The 27,501-nt window shown below is 31.8% G+C and overlaps 1 protein-coding gene across 3 annotated transcripts; it reads right to left on the bottom strand.

Moving 5' to 3' along the window:
- Positions 1-27,501, bottom strand: LOC127734982 (DNA polymerase lambda-like). 3 transcript variants are annotated; one of them, XM_052245036.1, is made up of 9 exons: positions 26,775-27,501; positions 23,770-23,847; positions 20,984-21,091; positions 15,424-15,603; positions 12,927-13,055; positions 8,998-9,166; positions 7,364-7,455; positions 5,391-5,552; positions 1-2,973 (listed from the first exon to the last, which is right to left on the bottom strand). In XM_052245036.1, exons 1-9 carry the CDS (start codon positions 27,387-27,389, stop codon positions 2,866-2,868), a joined length of 1,641 nt encoding a protein of 546 aa, XP_052100996.1. In that variant the 5' UTR covers positions 27,390-27,501; the 3' UTR covers positions 1-2,865. The 3 variants fall into 3 exon arrangements, with proteins under 3 accessions (XP_052100996.1, XP_052100997.1, XP_052100998.1); XM_052245037.1 differs by lacking the exon at positions 23,770-23,847; XM_052245038.1 differs by lacking the exons at positions 23,770-23,847; positions 26,775-27,501 and adding an exon at positions 22,120-22,355.

Genomic DNA, 27,501 nt, shown 5'->3' with positions numbered 1-27,501 from the left:
TTTATTAAAAAATATCTTTTATTTTTCAGCACCAGTTCTGTTTATTATTTTATTTTTTATTACAGCTACTAAACATAAATTTTCATCATATCAATATGCAATTATCAGTACATAATAATTTTATCCAATATTTTACCATTCTATATTCTCTTTCTATGCACATAGACAACCCATCTTATTCACAATATATCATGTTATCAACATTACTCTTTTTTACTTGCAGTATAAGTTTAAAAAAATACATACAAACCCTTTCAATATCCGGTACCTTATGATACCCCTAAATTTCACAACCATAGTTCAAAATGCTTGCAACATAAGTTTCAAATAAAGTCAATAATGTGTCATGGTTATAATAATCATTCTGTAGTTCATTAAACATATTATATACTGCTTTTTTCCCTTGTAAAAATAATGTTATTTAGTATTCAGTTCCTTCACACGTTTTCTAACAGGGACTAAACTTAACTGTTTTCCTCCAGGGGCCAGCTGGGCCCCTAAAATATTTTTTTTCAGGGGCCCAGTTGAAATTTGAGGAGCCCAACCAATTTTTATACAAATAAAATAACACTGAAATGTACTTTTCATATACTAATTAAGCCTTATTAGGTAATCCTACTTGTAGCTTTTGAGTCTGGTAAAGATTTTGTGTGATAAATTTATAATATTTGAATTATTGCCACCAGAAATATATCATAAGATTTGACAATACTGATTCTATTACATTGCCTACCAAAATTGTCTCCCTTCAATTTCTACTTCCTGTTGACCTGTTGACCTTTTGACAATATTTATTTACGAGATTTTGCATTTCGTTCTTTTCATTGAAGAATTTGTATAAAGCGATTCGTGGACAAGTTAATGTCTAATACGGGCTTGTAATGACTCCCTGGACAACTGGAATGCATCCCTTTCGCGATGCATATTGAACAGTTTAGAAGAAAACTAAACAATAATGAAATAATCATACAAGATTTAAAAGAGGGTTAAGAACACATGCTTAGAGATTGAGGTGTATGTCAAATCGTGACTTCGTATTGAAAACACAGTTGTCCGACCGGGTTTGGGTTATTAAAATGAACTTACTGGTTTTCGTCAATTCTCTCTTTAATTATCCCGCTTTGATTTGACAAGCAGGTTTCCTTTTGGGAACAGTTTTTGTTTATATCGCGGGGGAAAGGGTAGAAATGGGATTCACTTCAAAATATTTTACAGTCGCCAGCTGGGTGATCAGGATGATAAAATATACTCGCCCATCCGAAAATCTGGTTGCCTTGGGCGACTGGGTGAGCGTTAAGTTTAGTCCCTGATTTCTGTCAAATTCTAAGTGTATCAGTCAACTTAAAAGTAATTTATCTAAAAAAATTAAAAAAATGGTGACATTTGGTTTTACATACATGCATGGATTCAGTATACAATCCTGAATATTATGTTAGTTTTTGGTGCTTCTCCGTATAGAAGAACGTAGCCATTCATTGAAAAACCTTGAAAAAAATAAGTCAAGAAAGGCATATTTCCTAAATATCTATATAAATTTGGCGCTAAAATTGACATTTTCTCATTAAAATTACGAAAACAAGAAAGGAGACCCCCTATTTTTTTATTTCATATTCCGATGTAACTAGAATAAAAGTACAAGTGTGCCAAAAATTTTAGAAATCTGAAAATATGCAATTTGGTATTGTGTTACCTAAAGTGTTATAAAAGTTTTCTGATATATGGAAATTTAGACGGATCTTTATTGTCTTTTGCCATAAACTGTGATTCATAACAACAAAAGAGCAACTTTGTTTTTAAACGGGCGAAATTTGTTTCAACAGAAATACCTGTGACTTGTCGATAAACTTTATTAAAACAAGCAGTAAATTTACAGCTTTAATCATCTTATCACAGTTCTAGCATACTTATCTTGTTCCTTACACAAGAAGGCTTTATATAAATTATAGAAAATGAATTTGCAAAGATTTTGAAAGGACCACAAATCAAAAAAGAAAGTCTGAAAAGATTTATTTTTCAACAGTTAAAGACCTATATTGTATTGTAATATATTCTGCATTGTAGAGATGATATCATGTGTATGTTTTGTTGTGTACAAACTATTAGCCTCTTTGAAATAAAATTATAGGAGGCGGAAAAAGTCCCTTTACCTACATATGTGGACAATTTGAAATGAAAAAGTGTATTTCTCATCTTTTTAAAAACAGTGACTGATTGATTGTGTGGTTTTGATCAATAATGTAATACTGAAGAAAATACAAACCTTTTTTAAAGTTTACACTTACTGGTATTATTATATTAGGTGATAAAATGTGTGCTTGCTATCATGGTTATACTACTTTATAATTTTTTATTTAAGACAGATGTGTCGGTTAAGAACTATTTAGGTAGTCCATTTCTACCTTACTCCCACCATGAACATGCCTCAAATCTGACATTTAAAATCGGAATAACTCTGGAACGACTAACGGAATAATCATAAATCTAAGGATTTGTCGATACAAGTTTCATGAAATTTGATCATAGCATTTTACAGCTTTTGTACGACATTTAAATGGGTGGGCGGACGAACAGACAAGGGTATACCATAATGTGTCTTGTCTATGACAAACAAATATAAGGGATTTCGTAATTGTGCACACAAATGTGATTGGTAACTAGAAATCTAAAAAAATATATCCTCCTCTAATTATACATCCGTCAGAGAGTTTCTTCTTAAATTTAGTTTGAAAACAAAAGTAGACCAATGCGCAAGTGCAATCGTGGGTGTAACAGTTTACACTAGTTATTGTGTAATGTCAGTTATCCATTTTAGCTTTATCACTACTACCAGTTTAACATCATCATAAGTAATTAGGAAATATTTTCTCAATGGTCCCTTTCATTTGGAGGTCTGTATGGTACACCAAGACATGTCATTACAGATTCTTCGGTAGGAGTTGGTACTACAGTTCCTTCATAGATCTTTTGTGTTCCCTAGGAATAAAAAGGGAACATTATCATAACAATCTGTGTATTATATAATTTCGAAAGTAATTTTAACTTTGATGCTTTCATGTCCTTTAATTACATTGCCATCTAAGTTTTTATTCCATAATCATTCTACAGAAAAGAGAAGGAAGAAGGTTCAATGCTCACAAACCCAGCCACATTCTTAATGTACCTGTTCCATGTCAGAAGCCTGTAATTCAGTAGTTGTTGTTGGTTCATGTCATATTGTTTGTTTTGTAAATTGTGTTGTTATAAATTAGGCCATTAGTTTTCTCGTTTGAGATTGTTTCACATTTTTTTTGTTGATGCCTTTCATAGCCAACTATACTACAAAATATACGCGATTAACTGCTACGTCTTTTGGTCTCTGGTGGAGAGTTGTCTCATTGGGAATCATACCACATTATCTTATTTTTAGATATACGGTATGGGTTTTTCTCATTGTTGAAGGCCGAATGGTTACCTAAAATTGCTTATATCCACGTCATTTGAAATCTGGTGGATAGGCATTCATACTACAGACAAAGGTGCGGCAAACCATCACGTTAGACTTAAGAGTCAAAGCTGCTGTTTTAAAGTTGGAGTTTGATTAAATTGGAATTCAAGTTTGAGTATATAATCATATTTCTGTCAAAATTTATAAACTTTTTTATCAAAAAACTGATTATTTATATGGACTTGCTGTGTTCATTCACTCAAATATGATTTAAAAAAATCAACAGTATCTTCATGGAAGCCATAAATTTGAAGTTTTTTACATAAAAATTCATGATCAATAACATCAAAAGCTTTCTTAAAATCCAGAAGGACTGCCAAATTGATATTTCCATTTTTCATTTCATGTAGCCATTTATCAATGATATTAATGAGGGCAGTTTGACATGAATGGTTAGGTCTAAAACCAGACTGGGAAGGGTGTAAAATTTGAAACTTTGTCAAATAATTATACAGATGTTTAGATACATGTCTCTCTATTAATTTTGATAATGTTGGCAAAACAGATGTTGGTCTGTAATTGCTAACTACGTTTTTTTCACCAGATTTGAAAATTGGAGCTACCTTGGCATTTTTTAAAACAGATGGATAAATACCAGTATCAATCATTCGATTAAAAATGTATGTTAAGGAAGATGCTATGAAAGTTAGAGTTAACATTATGTATTAATACATAATTCCAAACATCTGGCATTTGACTTTCTGACCAAACCCCTCGACTTTTATCCTGCTATAACACAATCTAATTTTCATATATTTTTTTTAAATTTTGTTTTATCGCCTCAATATACATATATGTAGCCTTTTTGCGCTGATGCAGTGTAAAGTAAACATTAATCAATCAAATTTTTTTAACAAGAGTGCTCATGCTGAAATGTTTCGCCTGCTTTACTGACCATGATTGATTTTATGGTCATAAACATAAAGGTTTCACAACAAGTATCACATAAACTTAACATTATCAAAGATCCTTGACAATGACATCAAGGTAAGATAAACCCTGCAAGACAGACACGTACACCTTACATTCATTCCATACTCCAAATATAATTGACTTATTGCTTATAGTAATTAACGCTAAAACATGAACCGTGAAAATGCTCAAGTGATTAGGGTCAGATGATACATGCCAGACCGACTTGTACAATTTACACTCATTCCATGCACCAAATATAGTTGACATACAGCTTACAGTATCTATGAAACAGACATTACCAGGAAAACTAAAAATTGATCCATGAACCATGAAAATGAGGTAAAGGTCAGATGAACCCTGCATGACAGACATGTACACCTTTCAATCATCCCATACACCAAATATAGTTGACCTATTACTTATAGTATCTGAGAAGAGGACCAAACTATGGAAGCTTAACATTGACCAATGGACAATGAAAATGAGGTCAAGGACAGATGATACCAAACTCGAAAGTTAATCCGAATTTTGACTCAAATATTAACTCAAACTCTAACTCCAATTTAAACAAGAAGTCAAATGATAATCCAATTCAGTGTCGCTTAACCTTACTGCAATTTAAACTCAAAAGTTTACAAATTAACGCAAACTCTAATTCAGACTTCAGCTCGATATCTAAAACGAAAATTAGCTATTCTGGGGACAGTAAAGATAATTACTAAAAGAGTATATGTACATGTCAGACCATAGACAAGAGATGTGATGCGTAAAAATAGAATAATCTATATATTACACAGAAAACGAAAAACCTGGTTGAAGTAAAAGGTGCTACAGCAGCGTTAGCAGCTCCTGGCTCACTAATGGCACCCGTCGCCTTGATAGGTGACAAATGATACATGCTTTTAATTTCTTAAATATGGGAACATTTCATCAAAATATAAATATGTTCACATGTTATGATCTCAAAATTTAGACAACTAAATACAAATACCTTTCTTACAACGTCTTTTCGTAATGCATGGTTCGACAGTGACATACCACATTTCTTTGCAAGGTGCCGAAGAGATCTGTTAAAATGAGCTGAACCCGTAAAGTACACCAAAGCGCATGCATACTCATCGTATGGGACAATAATAATATCTAAACGGCGGTGCTGTCAAGAAAAAATCAAATTGATTACTGCATATTATATCCTCAAGGTGTTAGATGTTTTTCATTTCTATGTTTCTTGATGTTGAAACTAGTCGAAGATAAAGATAGATGATCCTTTTATATACTACCCTTTATTTACTTTACATCAAAATCTTATCCGAGAATTTAAAAACAGCAGTAATTTTGACAGAGATCTTACATACCAATTCTGCATTTACACTCATTCCATAGTTAGCAGTCTAACAAATTCAATGCAAACATGACCACTGGACTAAAATTTAACTATAATTGTTTCTTAAATGATTCCATACAAGTTTATGGAGAAACACTTCACATGCCACAAAGTTATCTTCTTTGGTATACTTCTCTATACTTTTATGGTAATTCATTCTTTACAATTTCATTAAGCATCAGTTCAATTACCACAAAATTATTTTGTTAGGTTTAAATAAGTAGGATGTATGAGACTCATACAACCTCCTTGGTTTAAACAATGGTTTCTTACCTTAGCAGATATCTACAACTGCTGATTCAATCAGATTGCTTAAATTTCCCTTCTACATACTTTTGTCCGTGTACTAAATAACTATGCATGAATGATCTCAATGGTAAGATTTCATTGTATTGTAAACAAGATATTAAGAACAACAAGTGCCACCAGCTATTTTAGAATACAATGGTGTGTCCAAAATTTAATGAGATAATGCAATTAGCTATGCCTGTGTCTGTAGTGACGTTTTTGATTTAAATGATCGTAATCTATGTATTACTATTAACTATTAAGTCAGGGATTTTGTTACCACAAATTACTTTAAACCTTTATTAAATAGCACCAGCAAACTAGTTTAACCCTGCAACATTTTGTATGCGCCTGTCCCAAGTCATGAGTCTGTAATTCAGTGGTGGTAGTTTGTTGCTGTATATCATATATGTTTTTCGTTCATTGTTTTATACATAAATCAGGCCGTTCTAGTTTCAATTGTTTTACATTTGTCATTTCAGGGCCTTTTATAGCTGACTATGCGGTATGGAATTTGCTCATTGTTGAAGGCCGTACAGTAAGCTATAAGTGTTAACTTCTATGTCATTTGGTCTCTGGTGAAGAGATTTCTCATTAGCAATCACACCACATCTTATCTTTATAATAACAGGAAAATTAGTCAAAATTTATCTTTTAAGGACAACTACTATAAGGTGTCACCAAATTGTTTAGGTCATAATGCTTTTTTGTAGACCTTTCCTATTTTTATCATTTTCGTGATTTAGAGTTTCTACCCATCTATTATAGTTTACAAGATAATGGGCCAAAACTGGAAAAATATAGAAAAACATTAAAAAAAAAACATTATGAATCATTCTTCCCAAGTTTGGTAGTAATGGGTAAGGCGGTTTTAGATAAGATTCAGATGACGACAGATGCCGCTTAATGATGGCAATAGTTATGGGCCAGTTGAGCTAAAATCATATAAATAAGACAAAAAAGAGATGAAGATTTTAAAACATGAAAATTAAATTACAAGCGATCAAACGATTCCATTTTCTGTTTGTTGCAGGCCATTAGCACTTTCAGTCATGATAGTCTTTTTTTGAAAATAACAGCTTTTGCTTTTACCTAGATCCATGATCTCAATAATCATAGTTTGATAGTTTACGGCTTTCCACTTTAGATAATTCAGTTTTTAAATGTATAGTGTGAGCGCCTCTGAGCTCAACAAGGTTTTCTTATGACTTTCTTTGTTATATGTAGTTAAATGACCATCTTTAGAAATGTTTGTATTATTTTTTGTACTTCTTCAAACAAACAAAACTTACTAATCTATTTTTGCCAGGTAACTGACAAACTCCTAAATATTTCTGTTGATTACCATCGCTTTCACTCGACACTAAATCATCTGTTATAAATCCTGTACATGATAGATTAAATTAAAGTTTTATTTGATGCATTTGTATGTTTGTGTGTGTATAACATACGCATTAAAACCATTTGCGTTTTTATCTTATTTGCCCAAGGGCAATTACTAAAAAAAACAATTTGTTCAACTTTTTAATAAATATCTCGCAAGAAATGTACGCATGAGATTACTAACATTTAACAATCTTGTTTTCCATATATTTCTATTTCCCAGGAGAATGACTCCTGTAAAATGGTTGATAGCCCCCTTCTAAGACCTTACTGCTACAAATCTTTAATATAAACTTTATAAGAAATCAATAAGATATGTAAGTGTGAGATTGCTAACAATTCAATATAAATTACATATCAAATAGATACAACTCCTGTAAAAATGATAGATCAGCACTGATTCTCAAAATCACATAAGACATTGCTGATATAAATCTAAAATAACAATTTCACAACAATCCTAAAAAAAATTCAGGTGTGAGAGACTGCTAACAATGCAATTTTCTATATTTATAGTTATTTTTTACAAGGGCATAATTATTTTAAAAATAGCTGTTTAGCAGGGATTTTTGAAATTTCCGCAACATTACTCATCAATTTCATTTGACATAAATTTCATAAATGACTCGCAAGAAATTTACACCTGAGAGCGCTTACAAACAATTTTCTATGGAATTTATAATTCTAAGGGACATAACTCCATTAAAAATAGTAGTAGCACTGATTGTTCGATCTTGTCCCAGATGTTGCTGATATAAACCTATGACTTAAATATAATAAAAATGTCGACAGACAGACAGACAGACATCAAAGGGCAATAACTCCTAATAGTAGTCGTCTAACAACTTATGATATATTGTAACTTGTCATGATAAAACTATATACTAATTATCAAATCAATATCTTCAAGAATGACAAACAAACCTAACACTAAATTCTTCAAACAATTTACCAAAGAAAAGGAAAAAAATCCAAAATGTCATTTTGTCTTTTAAAAAATGAGTTATTTCCCTTTGAACAGAAATCTACTAATTAATAAGTATTTCATCAAAAATCTAATTCTAGGGAAAGGGCTTTAACTGAACAAAGAGAAAAGCTAAAATCGTGAAAATTGAACTTGACCTGTAACTTGTCATGATTAATCAATAAACCAAATATCAAATCAATATCTTCAAGCACGAAGAAAAAAAGTCTGGAAAACTGATTTGCCAGACTGACAGATGGACAGACAGACAGAAAGACAGACATAAGGACAGAGTGCAAACCTAAAGTCCGCTTTGACTTTGTCGGTAGGGGACTAAAAATAAATAAGAACAACACTCCCTTTGCATTTTGGTATTTCAAATACAACCACCCACATAAAATTTTAAAAAATTGCCTTCCCTGGAGGGGACATAGTATTTTCTGGAACAGCCTTTATATGATTTTTGTGGACTGATATAACTATTTATTGCCATACATATTGTATCATTATAGTAGAAGTCGTATATAGACTGACCCCAAATGATTTTATCATACACAAAATTAACCTGTAAAAGCTTACCTTGTTCCTTAAGCTTTAATATAAGATTGTAAAAAATCCCTTTGTGTGACTTTCCATCTGGATGTGTAACCAATACATCAACATCTCCACAAGTAGGTTTACAACGTCTGTAGGATCCACAAGCTTGAGCAATGAGTTCTGGGTGTATAGTTTCTACTGACTTTCTGACCTGAATATTATTAAAACAGTTTTTTTTTTATTCTAATATAGATTAGTATATTTTGATATGTGCTGATAACTTCTTTGGTCCTTAAGGTGGTACATAACACTACAGGGAGATAACTCTGTAATAAAATGCTCCGCTGGGGCGCAGCTTGATACGACCGCAGAGGTCGAACCCTGAACAGTTGGGGCAAGTATGGACACAACATTCAAGCTTGATACAGCACTGAATTTGGATTGTAATTAAATATTTGACACAGCATAGGTTTCTGACACAGAATGAATGTGGTCTAAGAACTTAAAAAAAATTAATTTACCTATTCAAACCATATCATTTTTATTTGCTTTTATATATAAATCAGAAATAACCAATTTAACAAAAAAACGAAAAAAAAATCCCCCCCCCCAATTTTTTGAACCCCCTTATGATTCATCACCCCTAAACTCAATCCCAGCCTTCCCTTTGTGATATGGTACCATGCAGTACAATTTCAGAGAGATCCATACACTTGAACACAAGTTATTGTCTGGAAACTAGAAAAATGCTTTTTTTTTTGCCCCTTTTTGGCCCCAAATTCCTAAACGTTTAGGGCAACTACCCCATAACCCTCAAACCCAGCTTTCCCTTTGTGATATGGAACCTTGCAGTACAATTTCATAAAGATCCATACACTTACTCACAAGTTATTGTCATGAAACTAGAAAAATGCTCGTTTTTTTGCCCCCTTATGGCCCCTAATTCCTAAGATTTTGAGGCAATTACCCCCAAAATCAATCCCAGCCTTCCCTTTGTGGTATGGTACCTTGCAGTACAATTCCAGAGAGATCCATACATTTGTACACAAGTTATTGTCTGGAAACTAGAAAAATGCTTATTTTTGGACCCTTATTCCTAAACGTTTATCAATTAACAATTACCCCCAAACTCAATTCAAGCTTTCCCTTTGTGATATGACACCTTGTAGTACAATTTCATAAAGATCCATACACTTAAACACAAGTTATTGTCATGAAACTAGGAAAATGCTTGTTTTTTGCCCCTAATTCCTAAAATTTGGAGGCAATTACCCCCAAAATCAATCCCAGCATTCCTTTTGTGATATGGAACCTTGTGGTACAATGTCAGAGAGATCCATACACTTACACACAAGTTATTGTCATGAATCTAGAAAAATGCTTGTTTTTGGCCCCTTATTCCTAAACGTTTATCAATTAACAATTACCCCCAAACTCAATTCAAGCTTTCCCTTTGTGATATGACACCTTGTAGTACAATTTCATAAAGATCCATACACTTAAACACAAGTTATTGTCATGAAACTAGGAAAATGCTTGTTTTTTGCCCCTAATTCCTAAAATTTGGAGGCAATTACCCCCAAAATCAATCCCAGCATTCCTTTTGTGATATGGAACCTTGTGGTACAATGTCAGAGAGATCCATACACTTACACACAAGTTATTGTCATGAATCTAGAAAAATGCTTGTTTTTTGCCCCTTTTTGGCCCCTTATTCCTAAAATTTGGAGACAATTACCCCCAAAATCAATCCCAGCATTCCCTTTGAGATATGGAACCTTGTGGTACAATGTCAGAGAGATCCAAACACTAACACTCAAGTTATGTCTGGAAGTTACTAAAATAATACTATAAAATGCTTATTTTTGGCCCCTTTTTGGCCCCTAATTCCTTAACTGTTGGTACCATAACCCCCAAAATCAATATCCACCTTCCTTTTGTGGTATAGAACCTTATGGTAAAATTTCAAAGAGATCCATTCACTTAAACTAAAGTTAGAGTGCAAAAACCAATGTGTCTTCGGACGACGACGACGCCAACGTCATACCAATATACGACCACAAAATCAGCTGAACATTTTAATCACGTTCTATTGTTAAGGAAATATTAAGCTTCTCAATGATCAAATTAGTGTTTGTCAAACTGCTATATATCCAATGAAATTTTTCCGATAAAGAGTGTGAATCAAGTTTTTTGAAATTTCTATATTTTTGTCAAAAGGTCAAAGTAAATATTTTGTCAAAATTTTATGAAAATTAAATGAGCCAAATTAATTTTAGCCAGGTGTTTGGTACCACCTTAAATATCAATCCAAAAGTATGTTTTATATGTTGTTTGATATATGATCCATATCAGTCCCATTGACAAGAGTTTATACAGTGGTGGGTAGTTTGGACAAAAGGGATAATTTTTCGTTCCCTATTCATAATTTTCCTTTTTTAAAAGGTTATGTTCCTTAAACTTCCTTTGGCCCTTTCCTACAGTGTTTATATATCTAAATTCTTTGGCTAAGTCTATGTATGTTGTGAACTTATAGATTTCAAAGAATCTAATCTATGTATCACTAATAAATTTTTGGGTTAGGGATTACATTACCTCAAATAACTTTAAATCTTTGCTTAATTCTTTTCATAGATACAAAGATTTGGTTGGAAGTTAGGCTGTACCTGAAGAAAACCTTCATTCCTTACTATTAATTTTTTGCTACAAAAAATGATATATTTTATATAATAACAGGATATCATTTTGACTGTTTTGTCCTTTAGGTGCCAGATCCCAATTCAAAATCCCATCTATTAAACCATTTTTTTGTAGCTTTCTAAATATTTCACCTTCATAGAAACCAGGTACATCCTGAGTTGTACATGTATCACCTTTCTACATGCCAAATATCAAACAATGTTTAAAGTCTTGAAGTGAAACACGATCGTTCGGAAGGCAACTACTACCAAAAATAACCCCTGGTTTTCTGGGAATCTTAAATAAGTATACAATGGAGCGCATCAATCCTCAATTTTTAATGCAAACACATGGTCAAGTAAATTTTGCCTAAAAATGGTCTAAATATATTTTCCTTTCACCAAAAGTTTCATTTCTGCAAATTTGTTGGTGAGTTAAGGTAAACAATGACGTTAAAAGCACTATTTTTTGTCAAGGGAGGGCTACTTTTATGTTCTAAATTGGATCCGATGAATTGGTGGTCTGACACTTAAATGGAGCCAGTAAATATAGATGCAATCCAAGTAAACTATCAATGCTTTGAATAAACTTATTTTAAAAGGTTATCAATTCAACACTGCAATATTTTGGTTATTCATAATTATACTCTTCACAACAAAGAAGTGGAGGGTATAAAGTCATTGAACCCTCCACCAGTCAGTCTGTCAGTCTTTTTCAATTCTAGATGCTAACTCAAATGCTTTGTATTAGATTGCAACCTTACTTAAATATATATGGTGACCTATATTGAGAGGAGAGTATTTCATAAATTTTTTCAGGAATGAAATAAATTCTAATTTTAAAGATCAAAACATATGAGAATATATGCATTAAAGTATGCAATCTGTGAAAAGAAATCTTCTGTTTAGGGCGGGAAAAAAATTTTAGTTCTTGGTATCATATTTGTCAGACAATATTTAAAAGTAAAAAATTAAACTAGACAACTTCAACAAATTTCTTTGAAAATTTTTTTTTAATATGAAATATGTTGCAAAAAATTGTAGATGACAAAAAGATATGTCTGTGGACTGTACCTTGATTTCTCTGGGTTTTCATCACCACTGTGTTTGACATAAGTTTGACTGTATATAATTATGTTTACTAAATACTGTGAAAATAAAAATCTTAAATTCTTTAAATTTGGTGTTCCTGCGAAAATACATGTTTTTAATCAAGAAGGCTAAATTCGGACCCTTAAATAAAAAACACTTACACAGGAAGATGAAATGAATAAAAAATATATATAAACATACTGTTTCCTCAATTTCGCCAGCCTCTTCTCTTGACATTCTATCTAAAATATCATCATAGTACTTCAAACCAACTTCTTGTTGATGTGTCAACTTTGCTTTTTTTTTGAGATCTTCTAGTGTTCTAAATCCCTGTTAAGAATAACAATACAAATCTTGATATAATATCATTTTCAAAAATGTTTGAAATTTAGTTTTAATCATAATACTGTAAAGTAGGAAATGTTTGTTAGGCGCTTAACTCCAGTGATGTGGCAGTGTTAAACTAGTGTTGTGAGATCACAATCCTCTTTCAAGTCATGATCAGTGGAATAACAAAAGTTACATAAAAGAACATACAATAAGATCTTAAGTAGCATTCTTATGACATATAAGCCTAAGTCAAATTGAACTGCTATTATAAGCTGTTTTTAGCTGTTATTTACCAGTTCTTCATATTTTTAGCAGTCCATCTAATAGCAGTCTGAAAAACTGCCTTGTTTCACCATTTCTTAGCATTCACCTGTAGCAGTTTGGATACCTTAAAACTGCTGTCAATTTGTTAATTGGACAGCAGTTATGACAGCAGTTCAATAGCAGTTTGATAGCAGTTTTTGTTTTAATCTTTGTTTAAAATGCTTGGATCTGGTTTTGTTTTCAGCTTGATAGTAAACCTTTATTTGAAGATTATTTGATCATTTTCAAATGTGCATTTTGGCTCCAAGCTGTGGTAAATACTTGCTGGTGAAAAACAGTATTTATGTCAATTATAAAGTTTAATTTACTATAATAGGCTTAATGGAATACTTTCACAAACCTGCAGTACAGTAAGTTGAATTTACAGTTAATGCATGTGTATTTTCTGGACATAATTAAAATTTTGTAGGGGAAAACAGAAATCATACAAACAGCCCAAAAAAAGGGGATAGTTATTTATTCACATAGAATATCTGATTTTTACAGGATTGTAATAAAATACTAGCATATACTTACAGTGCAAGATATTATTTGAAAATAGAAATATGAATATCTTAATATAATTTTGTAAAAAAAAACAAAAACAAATCATATTCAAGAGTTGAAAAAGGGGAGAGGGAATATTAAGAAAACCTAGGCCGCAAATAGCTGATTGTTTAATATTGACCAAACAATCCATTTAATGAAGTTAACATGGTTAATATCGAAACATAATATATAACCTGTAGTAAGAAAAATATTTCTTTAAATTTAAAAGAGAAAGAGAGATAACTGTTGTCTTTTGGTCCACATAAAATGTATATACAATGTATATATATAAGTACGTCCATGATATCTCAGTAGCATGAGTCCGAATCCCTGCCAGAGAAGAACAAAAACTTTGCTTCCGCAAATTTACAGATCTAACATTGTTGGGCTGTTATTTAGACGAACAATGTATATATATATATATATATTTAGAGAGAGAGAAATTAGTTGTACATTTGGTAATTAAATAATAATTAAAAAGAAATAACTTTTAATCTGAAAATCATTTAGTCAAGGTAATTAATAGTCTCTAGTAACCACTCTTATTGAATTAGTTGCTTTTTATAAGCACTGATATTTAAAGTGCATTCTTTACTGTTCCCATTATTCTGCCACTGACATAATTAATAAGGGGTCTAAGGCCAGGTACAGTTCTCACAAAACATATTTACACCCCATTAACAAGTCCGTTATTGGATTAAAATCAAGTCATTTGATTGCAGTTAGTCTGCTCAATTACAAATTTAAGTTAGTACAACTTTTTGAAATTTCAACAAGACTTACAGTAAAATATTTCTGCATTCATAACTTGTACCCTGTATATTCATGTACCTTTGTATTCATACTTTTGACAGACACGATAGCATTCCATAGCAGTTATTAGCAGTTTTTAAAACCATATTAGGATGTACAACTTAGCAACTTGTATGAATATTCATTATTGATAGCTATTATTATAGCAGTTCTCATGAATATTCAGAGAAGATAGCAGTTTTGGGGCATCTCATTTAAATTTTTCGTCAAAAATAACTGCAAAATAACTGTAACAGCTAAATAAACTGCTACGGAATGCTATTGGAATGCCTATATGCAAAATAACCATTGACTTGAATTTGGCAACTGTGAATGCTAATGAACTGCTAAAGAACAGCTGGCAAGTAAGAACTGTGAATGCTAATTAACTGCATAAGAACTGCTGTCCTCTTTGACTTGGGAGTCAATTGTATAACAATTCATTAAGTACTTCAAAGACATACGTAAATTATATAATATCAAAATATCGACTATTACAGGGTGCCTCTTAATCTACTCTAGGAGATGTCATGGTCTTGCTATAAGGTGTATCTGTAATGTTAATCAATGAAAACCTTAAAACAACACTTTTTTTGAAACAACAGTTAAGATGAAAAACAGCAATAAAGTGTTGTTCCATTATATACTAGTATTGTTTATTTTTTAGTACATCTAACTAATATCTAGTCTATACCAACTTGATAAACATGGTATAATACAACACCTGCTGATACCACTGTCGACTTGTTACAGCCCCAGCACCCCAAACATTGGTAAAAAGTTCCAAAGTTTTTATCTCCTCGTTGGATTTAAATTCATCTAACTTCCGTAATCCACCACTTTCTATAACTTCCCAAATTTTATCAGCCAGCTTTGCTCCAATGGCTGGTAAAGCCTTTGCTTCCTATAATGAAACAAATAAGACATTCTTTATAGAAGGTCTGGATGGGGTTTTTCATTTCTGAATTCTTTAATTTTGTAGGGCATTTTTCTCTATTCTTTAATTTATTTCCACATAATTCTCTTTTCTTTATAATTTAGGTCCCAATGATTTTGCATTCTGTATTTTTTTTTTTGTCTATTTTTATCTAACCTGTATTTTTTTTATCCCTTATTATGTATCTTTTGTCCATTATTGTCTATTCTGTAAACCCCATCCAGAACCTCATTATAGGTATAAATGTTGACACATGGTATTGTCCCTTCCTGTACTTTTTGCATGCCAAGATAACTTCAAAAGGTCCAATGGTCAATTGCTCACCTGAAAAATGTACCTCTAAACTGCTCAAGAGAAGATAACTTCTAACAAAATTAACCTTGGTTAGTGGATCTATCTGTTTTATTATTTATCTTTTACAAACAAATATATTCTTTATTTTTTTACCAAAAAATATATCCTTTATACATACTGTAAATTCAGATATTATTGCATGCATTTATAAATGAGATTTTTGGAGAATTGAGAAAAATGTGAGATTAATTACCAGTCAGGGGACTTATTGAAATAAGTGATTTTTAAATCACTTATTTAAGTATCAAATTTGAAGTTTTGTCACAAATTGTGATTTTGTAGTTTTACCAAAATTTTAAACACATAGGTTTAGATAATATCTTTTCATTAGTAAAATTGAAAAAAATGAACTTTTTGCTTCTTTTAAGCAGCAAGGTTTATGCCTTTGATGCAATCATTTAGCTGCAAATTCTATTTTAGTTGAAAAAATGCTATAATAAAATGCTCCGCAGGGCGCAGCTTGATACGACCGCAGAGGTCGAACCCTGAACAGTTGGGGCAAGTATGGACACAACATTCAAGCTTGATACAGCTCTGAATTTGGATTGTGATTAAATATTTGACACAGCATAGGTTTCTGACACAGAATGAATGTGGTCTAAGAACTTAAAAATTTTAAATTGGACATTCACCTATTATGGTCCAATATCCAAAATCTAAATACATGGTTAGATTCAGCATATCAAAGAACCCCAAGAATTCAATTTTTGATGAAATCAAACAAAGTTTAATTTTGGACCCTTTTGATCTCAATGTGGACAAAAATGATAACAGGGCCCAAAAATCAAAAATCTAAATACATGGTTAGATTCAGCATATCAAAGAACCCCATATATTCAATTTTTGTTGAAATCAAACAAAGTTTAATTTTGGACCCCGATTTGGACCAACTTGAAAACTGGGCCCATAATCAAAAATCTAAATACATGTTTAGATTCAGCATATCAAAGAACCCTAAAAATTCAATTTTTGTTAAAATCAAACTAAGTTTAATTTTGGACCCTTTGGACCTTTATGTAGACCAATTTGAAAACGGAACCAAAAATTAAGAATCTAAATACACAGTTAGATTCGGCATATCAAAGAACCCCAATAATTCAGTTTTTGATGAAATCAAACAAAGTTAAATTTTGGACCCTTTGGACTTCAATGTGGACCAATTTAAAAACGGGGCCCAAAATCCAAAAACTTAATACACGGTTAGATTCAGCATATTAGAGAACCCCATATATTCCATTTTTGTTGAAATCAAACAAAGTTTAATTTTGGACCCCGATTTGGACCAACTTGAAAACTGGGCCCATAATCAAAAATCTAAATACATGGTTAGATTCAGCATATCAAAGAACCCCATATATTCAATTTTTGTTGAAATCAAACAAAGTTTAATTTTGGACCCCGATTTAGACCAACTCGAAAACTGGGCCCATAATCAAAAATCTAAATACATGGTTAGATTCAGCATATCAAAGAACCCCATATATTCAATTTTTGATGAAATCAAACAAAGTTTAATTTTGGACCCTTTTGATCTCAATGTGGACAAAGTTGATAACGGGGCCCAACAATCAAAAATCTAAATACATGGTTAGATTCAGCATATCAAAGAACCCCATATATTCAATTTTTGTTGAAATCAAACAAAGTTTAATTTTGGACCCCGATTTGGACCAACTTGAAAACTGGGCCCATAATCAAAAATCTAAATACATGGTTAGATTCAGCATATCAAAGAACCCCATATATTCAATTTTTGATGAAATCAAACAAAGTCTAATTTTGGACCCTTTTGATCTCAATGTGGACAAAGTTGATAACGGGGCCCAACAATCAAAAATCTAAATACATGGTTAGATTCAGCATATCAAAGAACCCCATATATTCAATTTTTGTTGAAATCAAACAAAGTTTAATTTTGGACCCCGATTTGGACCAACTTGAAAACTGGGCCCATAATCAAAAATCTAAATACATGGTTAGATTCAGCATATCAAAGAACCCCATATATTCAATTTTTGTTGAAATCAAACAAAGTTTAATTTTGGACCCCGATTTGGACCAACTCGAAAACTGGGCCCATAATCAAAAATCTAAATACATGGTTAGATTCAGCATATCAAAGAACCCCATATATTCAATTTTTGATGAAATCAAACAAAGTTTAATTTTGGACCCTTTTGATCTCAATGTGGACAAAGTTGATAACGGGGCCCAACAATCAAAAATCTAAATACATGGTTAGATTCAGCATATCAAAGAACCCCATATATTCAATTTTTGTTGAAATCAAACAAAGTTTAATTTTGGACCCCGATTTGGACCAACTTGAAAACTGGGCCCATAATCAAAAATCTAAATACATGGTTAGATTCAGCATATCAAAGAACCCCATATATTCAATTTTTGTTGAAATCAAACAAAGTTTAATTTTGGACCCCGATTTGGACCAACTCGAAAACTGGGCCCATAATCAAAAATCTAAATACATGGTTAGATTCAGCATATCAAAAAACCCCATATATTCAATTTTTGTTGAAATCAAACTAAGTTTAATTTTGGACCCTTTGGACCTTTATGTAGACCAATTTGAAAACAGAACCAAAAATTAAGAATCTAAATACACGGTTAGATTCGGCATATCAAAGAACCCCAATAATTCAATTTTTGATGAAATCAAACAAAGTAAAATTTTGGACCCTTTGGACCTCAATGTGGACCAATTTAAAAACGGGGCCCAAAATCTAAAAACTTAATACACGGTTAGATTCAGCATATTAAAGAACCCCAAGAATTCAAGAATAAAACCCCATTGAAATTGATCAAGAAATAAGCAATTTATACGAAGTATCTTCTTTTGCACAATACTGTGCAATTGATTATTTCTTGCTATTGCGCAATACTGTACAATTGACAATTTCTTGCTATTGCGCAATATTGTGCTATTGGATATTTCTTGCTATTGCGCAATACTGTGCAATTGAAGATTTCTTGCTATTGCGCAATACTGTGCAATTGAAGATTTCTTGCTATTGTGCAATACTGTGCAATTGAAAATTTCTTGCTATTGCACAATACTTATTATATAATAATTTACACATCCTGTTTGGTGTGTATCTCCTACCATATCATTATTATTTGCTTTTAAATATAAATCAGAAATAACCAACTTAAAATGGAAAATTTTAAAAGAAAAAAAAAAAGGAAAAAAAGAAAAAAAAAAGAAAAAAAAAAAAATCCCCCCCCCCCAAAATTTTTTGAACCCCCTTATGATTCATCACCCCCAAACTCAATCTCAGCCTTCCCTTTGTGGTATGGTACCTTGCAGTACAATTTCAGAGAGATCCATACACTTGAACACAAGTTATTGTCTGGAAACTAGAAAAATGCTTATTTTTGGCCCCTTTTTGGCCCCCAATTCCTAAACGTTTCGGGCAATTACCCCCAAACTCAATTCCAGCTTTCCCTTTGTGATATGGAACCTTGTAGTACAATTTCAGAAATATCCAAACACTTACACACAAGTTATTGTCATGAAACTAGAAAAATGCTTGTTTTTTGCCCCTTTTTTGGCCCCTAATTCCTAACATTTTGAGGCAATTACCCCCAAAATCAATTACAGCCTTCCCTTTGTGATATGGAACCTTGTGGTACAATGTCAGAGAGATCCATACACTTACACACAAGTTATTGTCTGGAAGTTACAAAAATGCTTATTGTTGGCCCCTTTTTGGCCCCTAATTCCTTAACTGTTGGTACCATAACCCCCAAAATCAATCCCAACCTTCCTTTCATGGTATTGAACCTTATGGTAAAATTTCATGCAGATCCATTCACTTAAACTAAAGTTAGAGTGCGAAAACCAATGTGTCTTCGGACGACGCCAGACGACGCCGGACGACGACGACGACGACGACGACAACGACGACGACGACGACGACGACGCCAACGTCATACCAATATACGACCAAAAAATTTTCAATTTTTGCGGTCGTATAAAAATGGCTTTACATAATGAACTGATACTTTCTTAACAGATTTTTCCCAGCAGTGGGAGTATTATTTTTTCCTGTAAAATTCAAGGTTTCATCTTATAGATTATGTAATAAAATTCTACTGTTCGTGATAAAAATTTCACTGTTCGGGGGTGTTGAAATTAGTGGGGGTATTAAAATAATGAAACTTAAAGAAGTTATTTTTTTGGAAGAAAATTGAGGTATGATACTTAAACAAGTGATTTTTATGTCATTATCCTAGATTTAGTACAAGGTCATCACCTGACATGACCTGGTCATCCTATCAACACAGATGTTGGTTCTGATAATTTTAGCAACATAATTAGTCCCTGGATCATTAGTATTCTATATCTAAAGCTACAATAAAATTAAATCACTTAGTCTAGTGATTAATTTGTACTACTTAAATAGGTGATTATTAAAGAAAGACAACCCTTACTTCCAATCTTTATGGACATAATGTTACTTGAATCAGTGATTTAGAAAAACACTCATTTAAGTAAGTCCCCTGACTGATTACTGCGATTTCAGGGATATCTGCATACTGATATATGTATCAGATATTAGAATGCGAGTCCTTATTATTGTAATACTCACCAAGTCAAATTCACATCAAGAGAAACCTCGCAAAAATTTCTGAATATACAGCAGTTATTGATGTCTAAAAAAAAACTATAACCAGATTGGTCCTTAACGTTGAAGACTCGAACAATGAAATCTAGGATCCCTATGTCTGGCTTGCACTACATTAATGTTGTATTGTTAACTCAACAAAAATGTAACTTGATACAACTTTTTCAACCTCCACATTGAAATAACAAGCTATCCCTATCTCTTATTGTTCAATACCCCACATCACCTTTTGTTCATTTTTAGAAAAGGTGCAGGATATGTAAATGCCACACAGACAGATGGTTGTATACTATAATTCAATGACTTATCTTCAACTAGCATTTATTATGATTCTATTAGCAGCATACCTCCCAAGTTGTAATTTGCTTTGGATGTTTCTTAAGAACCTGGATTGCTTTCTGGTATCCAAAAGCTCGCCACTTGTCACTTGTACTTTCATACTTTTTAACCATTTCCTGAATTGTAAATGTTTGTAAACAATGTTGCAAATCAACTAAGCTGGCATTCATTTCTAAGGTTATACAAATATGGTATAAATCTCAACTCTTTCATACATGAACAAGCATATGAAAGTAAAGTCAATATTGAGTTCTCAACCTTATTCAAAACTAACATGTGTCATTGCACATGCTCATATAAGCTTTTTCAAACTGACATGCCCAGTCATGTATGTTAATTCAAATTAACATCATCAATTAGGAAGGAAATGGAGATAAAAATTATTAAGCCATAATTTGTGCTATTTAAACTATGCCATTGCTGGAATACAAAATTACCATTGTGGCTGTGGTTAAATCTTTCTAAGTTATCATTTCTATTTCATTTTTTTTTCAGATTCTCAAATATATTACAATTTTATGCCCTTTATGGCAAAAATTGTTCTTCAAATAAGTACCATTGAGATAAATCCCGCTTTAAACTTTCTAAAATATAGTGCAATAAAAGAAATTCATTATGTACTAAAGTAAGTCACTGCACTAATTACATAATGTAATGTAACATTTTAAGTCATTTTTTTTTAATAACAAAAGTACAAAATAATAAACAAATCATAACTCAGAATATCATTTATTTTATTTTCAACTAGTCACGATCTTCATTTAAATTTTGAAATTTATCCTAATAACATGATTAAGCAGCAATTTTGTTTTTAAATGCAAGCACAATTAAATCATCATCATCTGGAGATAATTAAATAACAAAATCAAATGTGAGCAGCTGCTCATATGAGCAATCTGATAAAATGCACATGTGAAACAAAAGGTTCACATGGGCATTTGCAAGTGATGTTTTTAACATGCAAATTAAGTTAGTTTCATATGTGCAATTTTTGTGCTCACAACTCCTCACCTAATTTGCATGTTAAAAACCTCAAGTGCAATCATGTTAGTTGCTATTGTTAGATCTCATGTTAGCATCTTATGTGCAACTTTTTAGCACCGTTTGGTAAGGCTACACCCTCTAAAGAGCCTGTGTTGCTTACCTAGGTCTATCTATGTGCAACTGCATCAATAAACAACATTGTAGACTCCAATATTAGTCATAGCTAAAATTTCTCTTTTTGTTGAACTTAATTGTAATGCTCTGTTTACAGTTTCTTTCTTTCTTCTAAAGGATACACCAAAAACACAAAAACGGGTAAAAATCATCCTTTCAGGGCAAGAACTCCTAATAGAAGAAAACTGACAAATTCATCTACATGTATGCTGACCTATTTGAAGATCTTATCTTGCTGATCATTTTAAAGTTTGAAGTTTATATCTATGTTTTATAATACTCATCACAGACACCAGGATTAAAAGTTATAGTTTTATTATTATCATTATTTATTATTATAATTATTGTTTTTAAGATAATAGGCAAAAGACTATTCTTCAAAATCATATGTGGGGTTAATCATTGTTATTCTTCTGCAAATATTGTAGCAGAATATATTACTTTTAAAAAAATATTAAAGTAATTGGTACAAAAATAGAAATAGGGTCAATAATTGTGATGTTTATAAAAAAATAAGATGGGGTATGATCATGATGATTGCTAATAAACTGCTTCGCTGAGCGCAGCTAGATACGCCCGCAGAGGTCCAACCCTGAACAGTTGGGGCAAAAATGGACACAATATTCAAGCTTGATTCAGGTCTGAATTTGGATTGTAATTAAATATTTGACATATTATAGGTGTCTGAATAAATGTATTCAAAGAACTTGTAATTGGTTATATGAATTGAATTTATGTTCAATTAAAGATTTCTTGCTGTTGTGCAATACTTAGTAAATCTGTTGTCAGACTATAAACAAATAAAGTATAATTAATTCTCAATGTCATATTAGAAATTTATGAAAATAAAAAGGGAGCTTACATCAATAGATATAAACAATTCACCAAAGTTTCATGAGAATTGGTGACAGCATTTTTGAGTTATTGTCAGAAAACTGGAAAATCACCCCTTTTTAATGAATAAAACCCCATAACTCGGAAACGTAAAATCTAAATTTACGGTATACCATAATACGTCCCGTAAACGGGCGTATAAAAATATGACTCTATCATAAAGACAACTCTTTACCAGAGACCAAATGATGTAGAAGATTAGCAACTTTAGGTCACTGTACAGCCTTCAACAGTTAATTTTTGTGACCTAAGAGTATAAAAATAAGGAGAAGTTGTATGATCTTATTATGAAGTATATGAATGACACAAATAATTATGACATCATAATAATTTTAGAGTGACTTTTTTTCCTCTATATACACAATATTTCACATTGTTTCCTTCTTGATTTGTGACTTTTTCTGTGACCTTTTTTCCCTACATTTACCATTATTTGCTTTTTTTCCTTACCAGATTTGTGACTTTTTTCCTTACCAGATTTGTGACTTTTTTCCATTTTACAGACAATTATACCACATCTTCTTATTTTTATAATAGGTGAATCTTTTGTAAATATATTTTACTATTTATAAATTTTGGAAGTACACTTAATTAAATCTACATGAATTGGCCGTCAGTAACTACAATTAGTATCAGATTGATCTGTGTTATCCTTATAATATTTGAAGATCTGCTTAATATAAATTTACAAAAATGTATGATGCATTGTATATATGGTATGACATGTAGGAGTTATACAAACCTCTAATTTTTCTGTAATATGACTGTTGATATTAGGTATTGGGTTCAAAGAAGACTGTGCACAAACCCAGTTACCTTTCTGAAAAAAATCTAAAAAAGCTGAAATCTACTATGAATAAGTACAAAAACCTCTTTAATTTAAAACTTGTAACAACTGTACAATATATTTTCTCTTTTGGATTACCAAGCCACAACTTTACAGGGTTATCACTATATTTTAAACATTTATAATGATTTAATCTTAAACCATCGAGACATACATTAATAAGAAAACATTGTCTGCACTATGCCCAATGCCCTTGACTAGTTGGCCAACTAGCTTTCATTAATTGGATGATGTCATTTCTCATCAGATAAACCTAGGGTTGTGGCACATTCATTTTTACACTGTTAGGATGAATTCAAGACATAATAATCTATGTTTTCCCATTCAAGTACTATTAATACTTTGCCAATCCTGATACTAGTACTATAAATGTCTCTAGTAATATGTATACTTCTATAGGATGTCCATTTCAACTGTAAAGTTAGGAATGGAGCATCAATGTAAATTATTTTAAAAAGTTTTTTAAAAAACAAATGTTCTTGTATGGAAAAGATGAAACAACATGGACCAAGTACAAATACACACATACCAAAAAACTATTTTCTTTAAAGATCTCAAAAGGACAAGGTTCACTTCAGGCCATTGAATTTCAACTTTATCATAAAATATCATAAAATGCTTCGCCGAGCTCAGCCTGATACGTATACGACCACTGAGGTCGAACCCTGAACAGTTGGGGCAAGTTTGGACACAATATTCAAGTTTGATACTGTCTGAATTTGGATTGTGATCAAATTCTTGACATAATATAGGTTTCTCACACAAAATAAATGTGGTCAAAGATCTTAAAAATTTGAAATGGGACATTTAATTTACCTAGTATGGTCTGATATCCAAAAGCTAACAACATGGTTAGATTCAGCTATAAAAAAACACCAAAAATTTAATTTTAGTTGAAATCAAACAAAGTTTAATTATAGACACTTCAAACCTTAATATGAACTAATTTGAAAACAGGGCCCAAAATAAAAAATCTAAATGCACAATAAGATTCATCATATCATAGAGCCGCAATAATTCAGTTTTTGATGAAATCAAACAAAGTTTAATTTTGGACCCTTTGGACCTCAATGTAGCCCATTTTTAAAATGGGGCCCAATATCCAAACTAGTAATACAAGGTTTTTTAGAACCCCCAAAAATTAAAGACTTTAAATTAATCCCATTGAAATTGGTTAAAAGATTTGTATTTATTTTCAATTGAAGATTTCTTGCTATTGTGCAATACTGTGCTGTTGCACAATTCTTAGTTACCAGTAATCTGTTATATATATATAGATTCTACCACTGCATCGAGTGTGATACGATATTTATCCACTCGAGACAGTTAAATTTTCAAATTTAAAACGCGAGGCTTGCCGAGCGTTTTAAATATTTAAAATTTAACTGTCGAGAGTGGATAAATATCGTATTACACGAGATTTGGTGGTGGAATCTGTTTCTCTAATGATTTTCAAACAATATGCAGGCAAACTTATTCCTTCTTTTTGAATGATCTGCAAGAAGATGTGTTCTTTCTATGTGACGTCATCAGGCATGGTCGCCTTTTTTCATGCCGTCACAATAGGAAATTCAGAGGAAAGCAAGAAAATTCGACGTCATAATCGGATTTTAACCAATGAAGAACTGAGATCAAACAAACCACACGTTGATTAAATATTTTTTATACAAGGTGTGCAGAAAGTGATAAATTGACGAAGAATTAGAGAAAATAATTTACACACCCTGTTTGGTGTGTATTTCCTGTCATATCAGTATTTGTTGCATTTATATATATATCAGAAATAATCTATGTAAAAATGGAAAATTTTTGGGAAAAAAACCCCAAAAATTGTGAAAAAAAATTCCCCCTAAAAAAATTGTCCACCCCAAAAAAATTTTTTTTTTGACAAAATTTGAAATTATAAAAAATCTTGAAGAAAAAAGTATGAACCTCCCCCCAAAAAAAATTGCAAAAAAAAAAATTTTAAATTTTAAAAAATTTTGAAGGAAAAAAAATGAACCCCAATTACCCCTAAACTCAATTTAAGCTTTCCCTTTGAGGTATTGAAATGAATTCAGAGAGATCCATACACTTAAACACAAGTTATTGGCTGGAAACTAGAAAAATGCTTGTTTTTGGCCCCTTTTTTGCCCCTTATTCCTGAACGTTTGGGGCAACTACCCCCAAACTCAATCCCATTCTTCCCTATGTGATATGGAACCTTGTGGTACAATTTCAGAGAGATCCATACACTAACACACAAGTTATTGTCCGGAAACTACAAAAAATGCTATAGCATTATAAAAATATCAGTTGAAAAAGGCTTAACTCATCAGATCGATACAAAGCAGAAAAACATCAAACAAAAACACAGACTGGATGTGGATGAAAGCTACATTTGTATGTTTGACAAACTACATATATATGTAAGCTGTCTAGCGAAGCCAATTAATTGTCCCAACATTCAGAACTTACTGGTTACAATAATTTCCTTCATCAAAGACACAAAATCTGTATCAGCACTGGTACATTTTGTACAATAAAAATTTTGGGGTTGAAATATCTGAAAAGCAGATTTCAATTTTTAATGGAAGGAACGGAAGAGAGCTTGAAAATGGGTGAGATTTTGACTTCTGTCGGACGAATCATATGTTATATATGGCATCAAAGCTTGAGTCAAGTACATTTGTACATGTTCACGTATGTACAGTAGGAATTATCACTTCAGTCCCTATAGGCATGATAGGAAAACAATCATAAAAATGTGCATTGTTTTTAGGATTTAAAGGCTTGTTCATTGTCACCAACCTGTTTTCAAAGCATTCAAAATGACAATGGCCACAAATAATTTAGATTCAAACATCATACATGTCAAAGGTGAAAATCAATAAACCTGTCTTTTTTAAATACAAATGTACCTTCAACATGCCTTCAGTTGATGGAACTGAGACTTTTGCATTTAGCTTTACATCTTCATCGCTTGTTTTGTATTCACTACTTTTATCACTCTCACTTTTTTCTATCTTTCTTTGTTTTGATTCATGAATATGAATCCTACTTGATCTACATACAGGAGCCATTTTAAGTGTTCCTGAAACTGGAGGTTTTTTATTTTCGCACACAGCATCTTCAGGGTTTATTTCGAAGGTTTTGCTGCCATGTTGCACATCTGGTTTGGAGTGGGGCAAATTCCTTTTGATAATAAAATTGTCTGTGTTAACCAGTGATTTTTCTCTAAAACATCTACTAAGCCAATTAGTGTTTATCAAATGAATATGATCAGGAATAGTTTCAACATGTAGAATACTAAGTAGCCGTGTTATTTCAATATTTGCCTCCATAATTATATATGTAGTGTCTTCTGTCAGCTCATCTGAGAAAGACCCTCCATATTTTGTCAGCTTAGTTTTGAAGATTTTCATTCTGGCATTCTCAATTCCTGTCTTCAGAATGTAGGCATTAACACCATTTAGAAAACTGTAATTTACTTCGGTCTCGAAATGTTCGGGAAGTTTCCTTTTTTTGTTGTCCATTATGAGTGGTTAAAACAATATACAAATAGATAAATTGATAAATAAATAAATAGATAAATAAATAAATGAATGAATAATATAAATAAATAAATATAAATTCAGGAGGAACCGG

This window comes from Mytilus californianus, unplaced genomic scaffold (assembly GCF_021869535.1).
Source record: "Mytilus californianus isolate M0D057914Y unplaced genomic scaffold, xbMytCali1.0.p SCAF_3, whole genome shotgun sequence".
Taxonomy (NCBI): Eukaryota; Metazoa; Mollusca; class Bivalvia; order Mytilida; family Mytilidae; genus Mytilus; species Mytilus californianus.
The sequence above is the reverse complement of the archived record's forward strand: the minus strand, read 5'-3'. Positions and strand labels throughout refer to the sequence as shown.

What these genes read in the sequence shown, in the direction of transcription:
- LOC127734982 (XM_052245036.1), bottom strand. Translation starts at nt 27,389, where the DNA reads ATGGACAACAAAAAAAGGAAACTTCCCGAACATTTCGAGACCGAAGTA. An exon ending in ATATTACAGAAAAATTAGAG is followed by an intron (nt 21,092 to 23,769) that starts GTTTGTATAACT and finishes TTTACAATTCAG; the next exon opens with GAAATGGTTAAAAAGTATGA. An exon ending in CTGGCGAAATTGAGGAAACA is followed by an intron (nt 9,167 to 12,926) that starts GTATGTTTATAT and finishes AATAATATTCAG; the next exon opens with GTCAGAAAGTCAGTAGAAAC.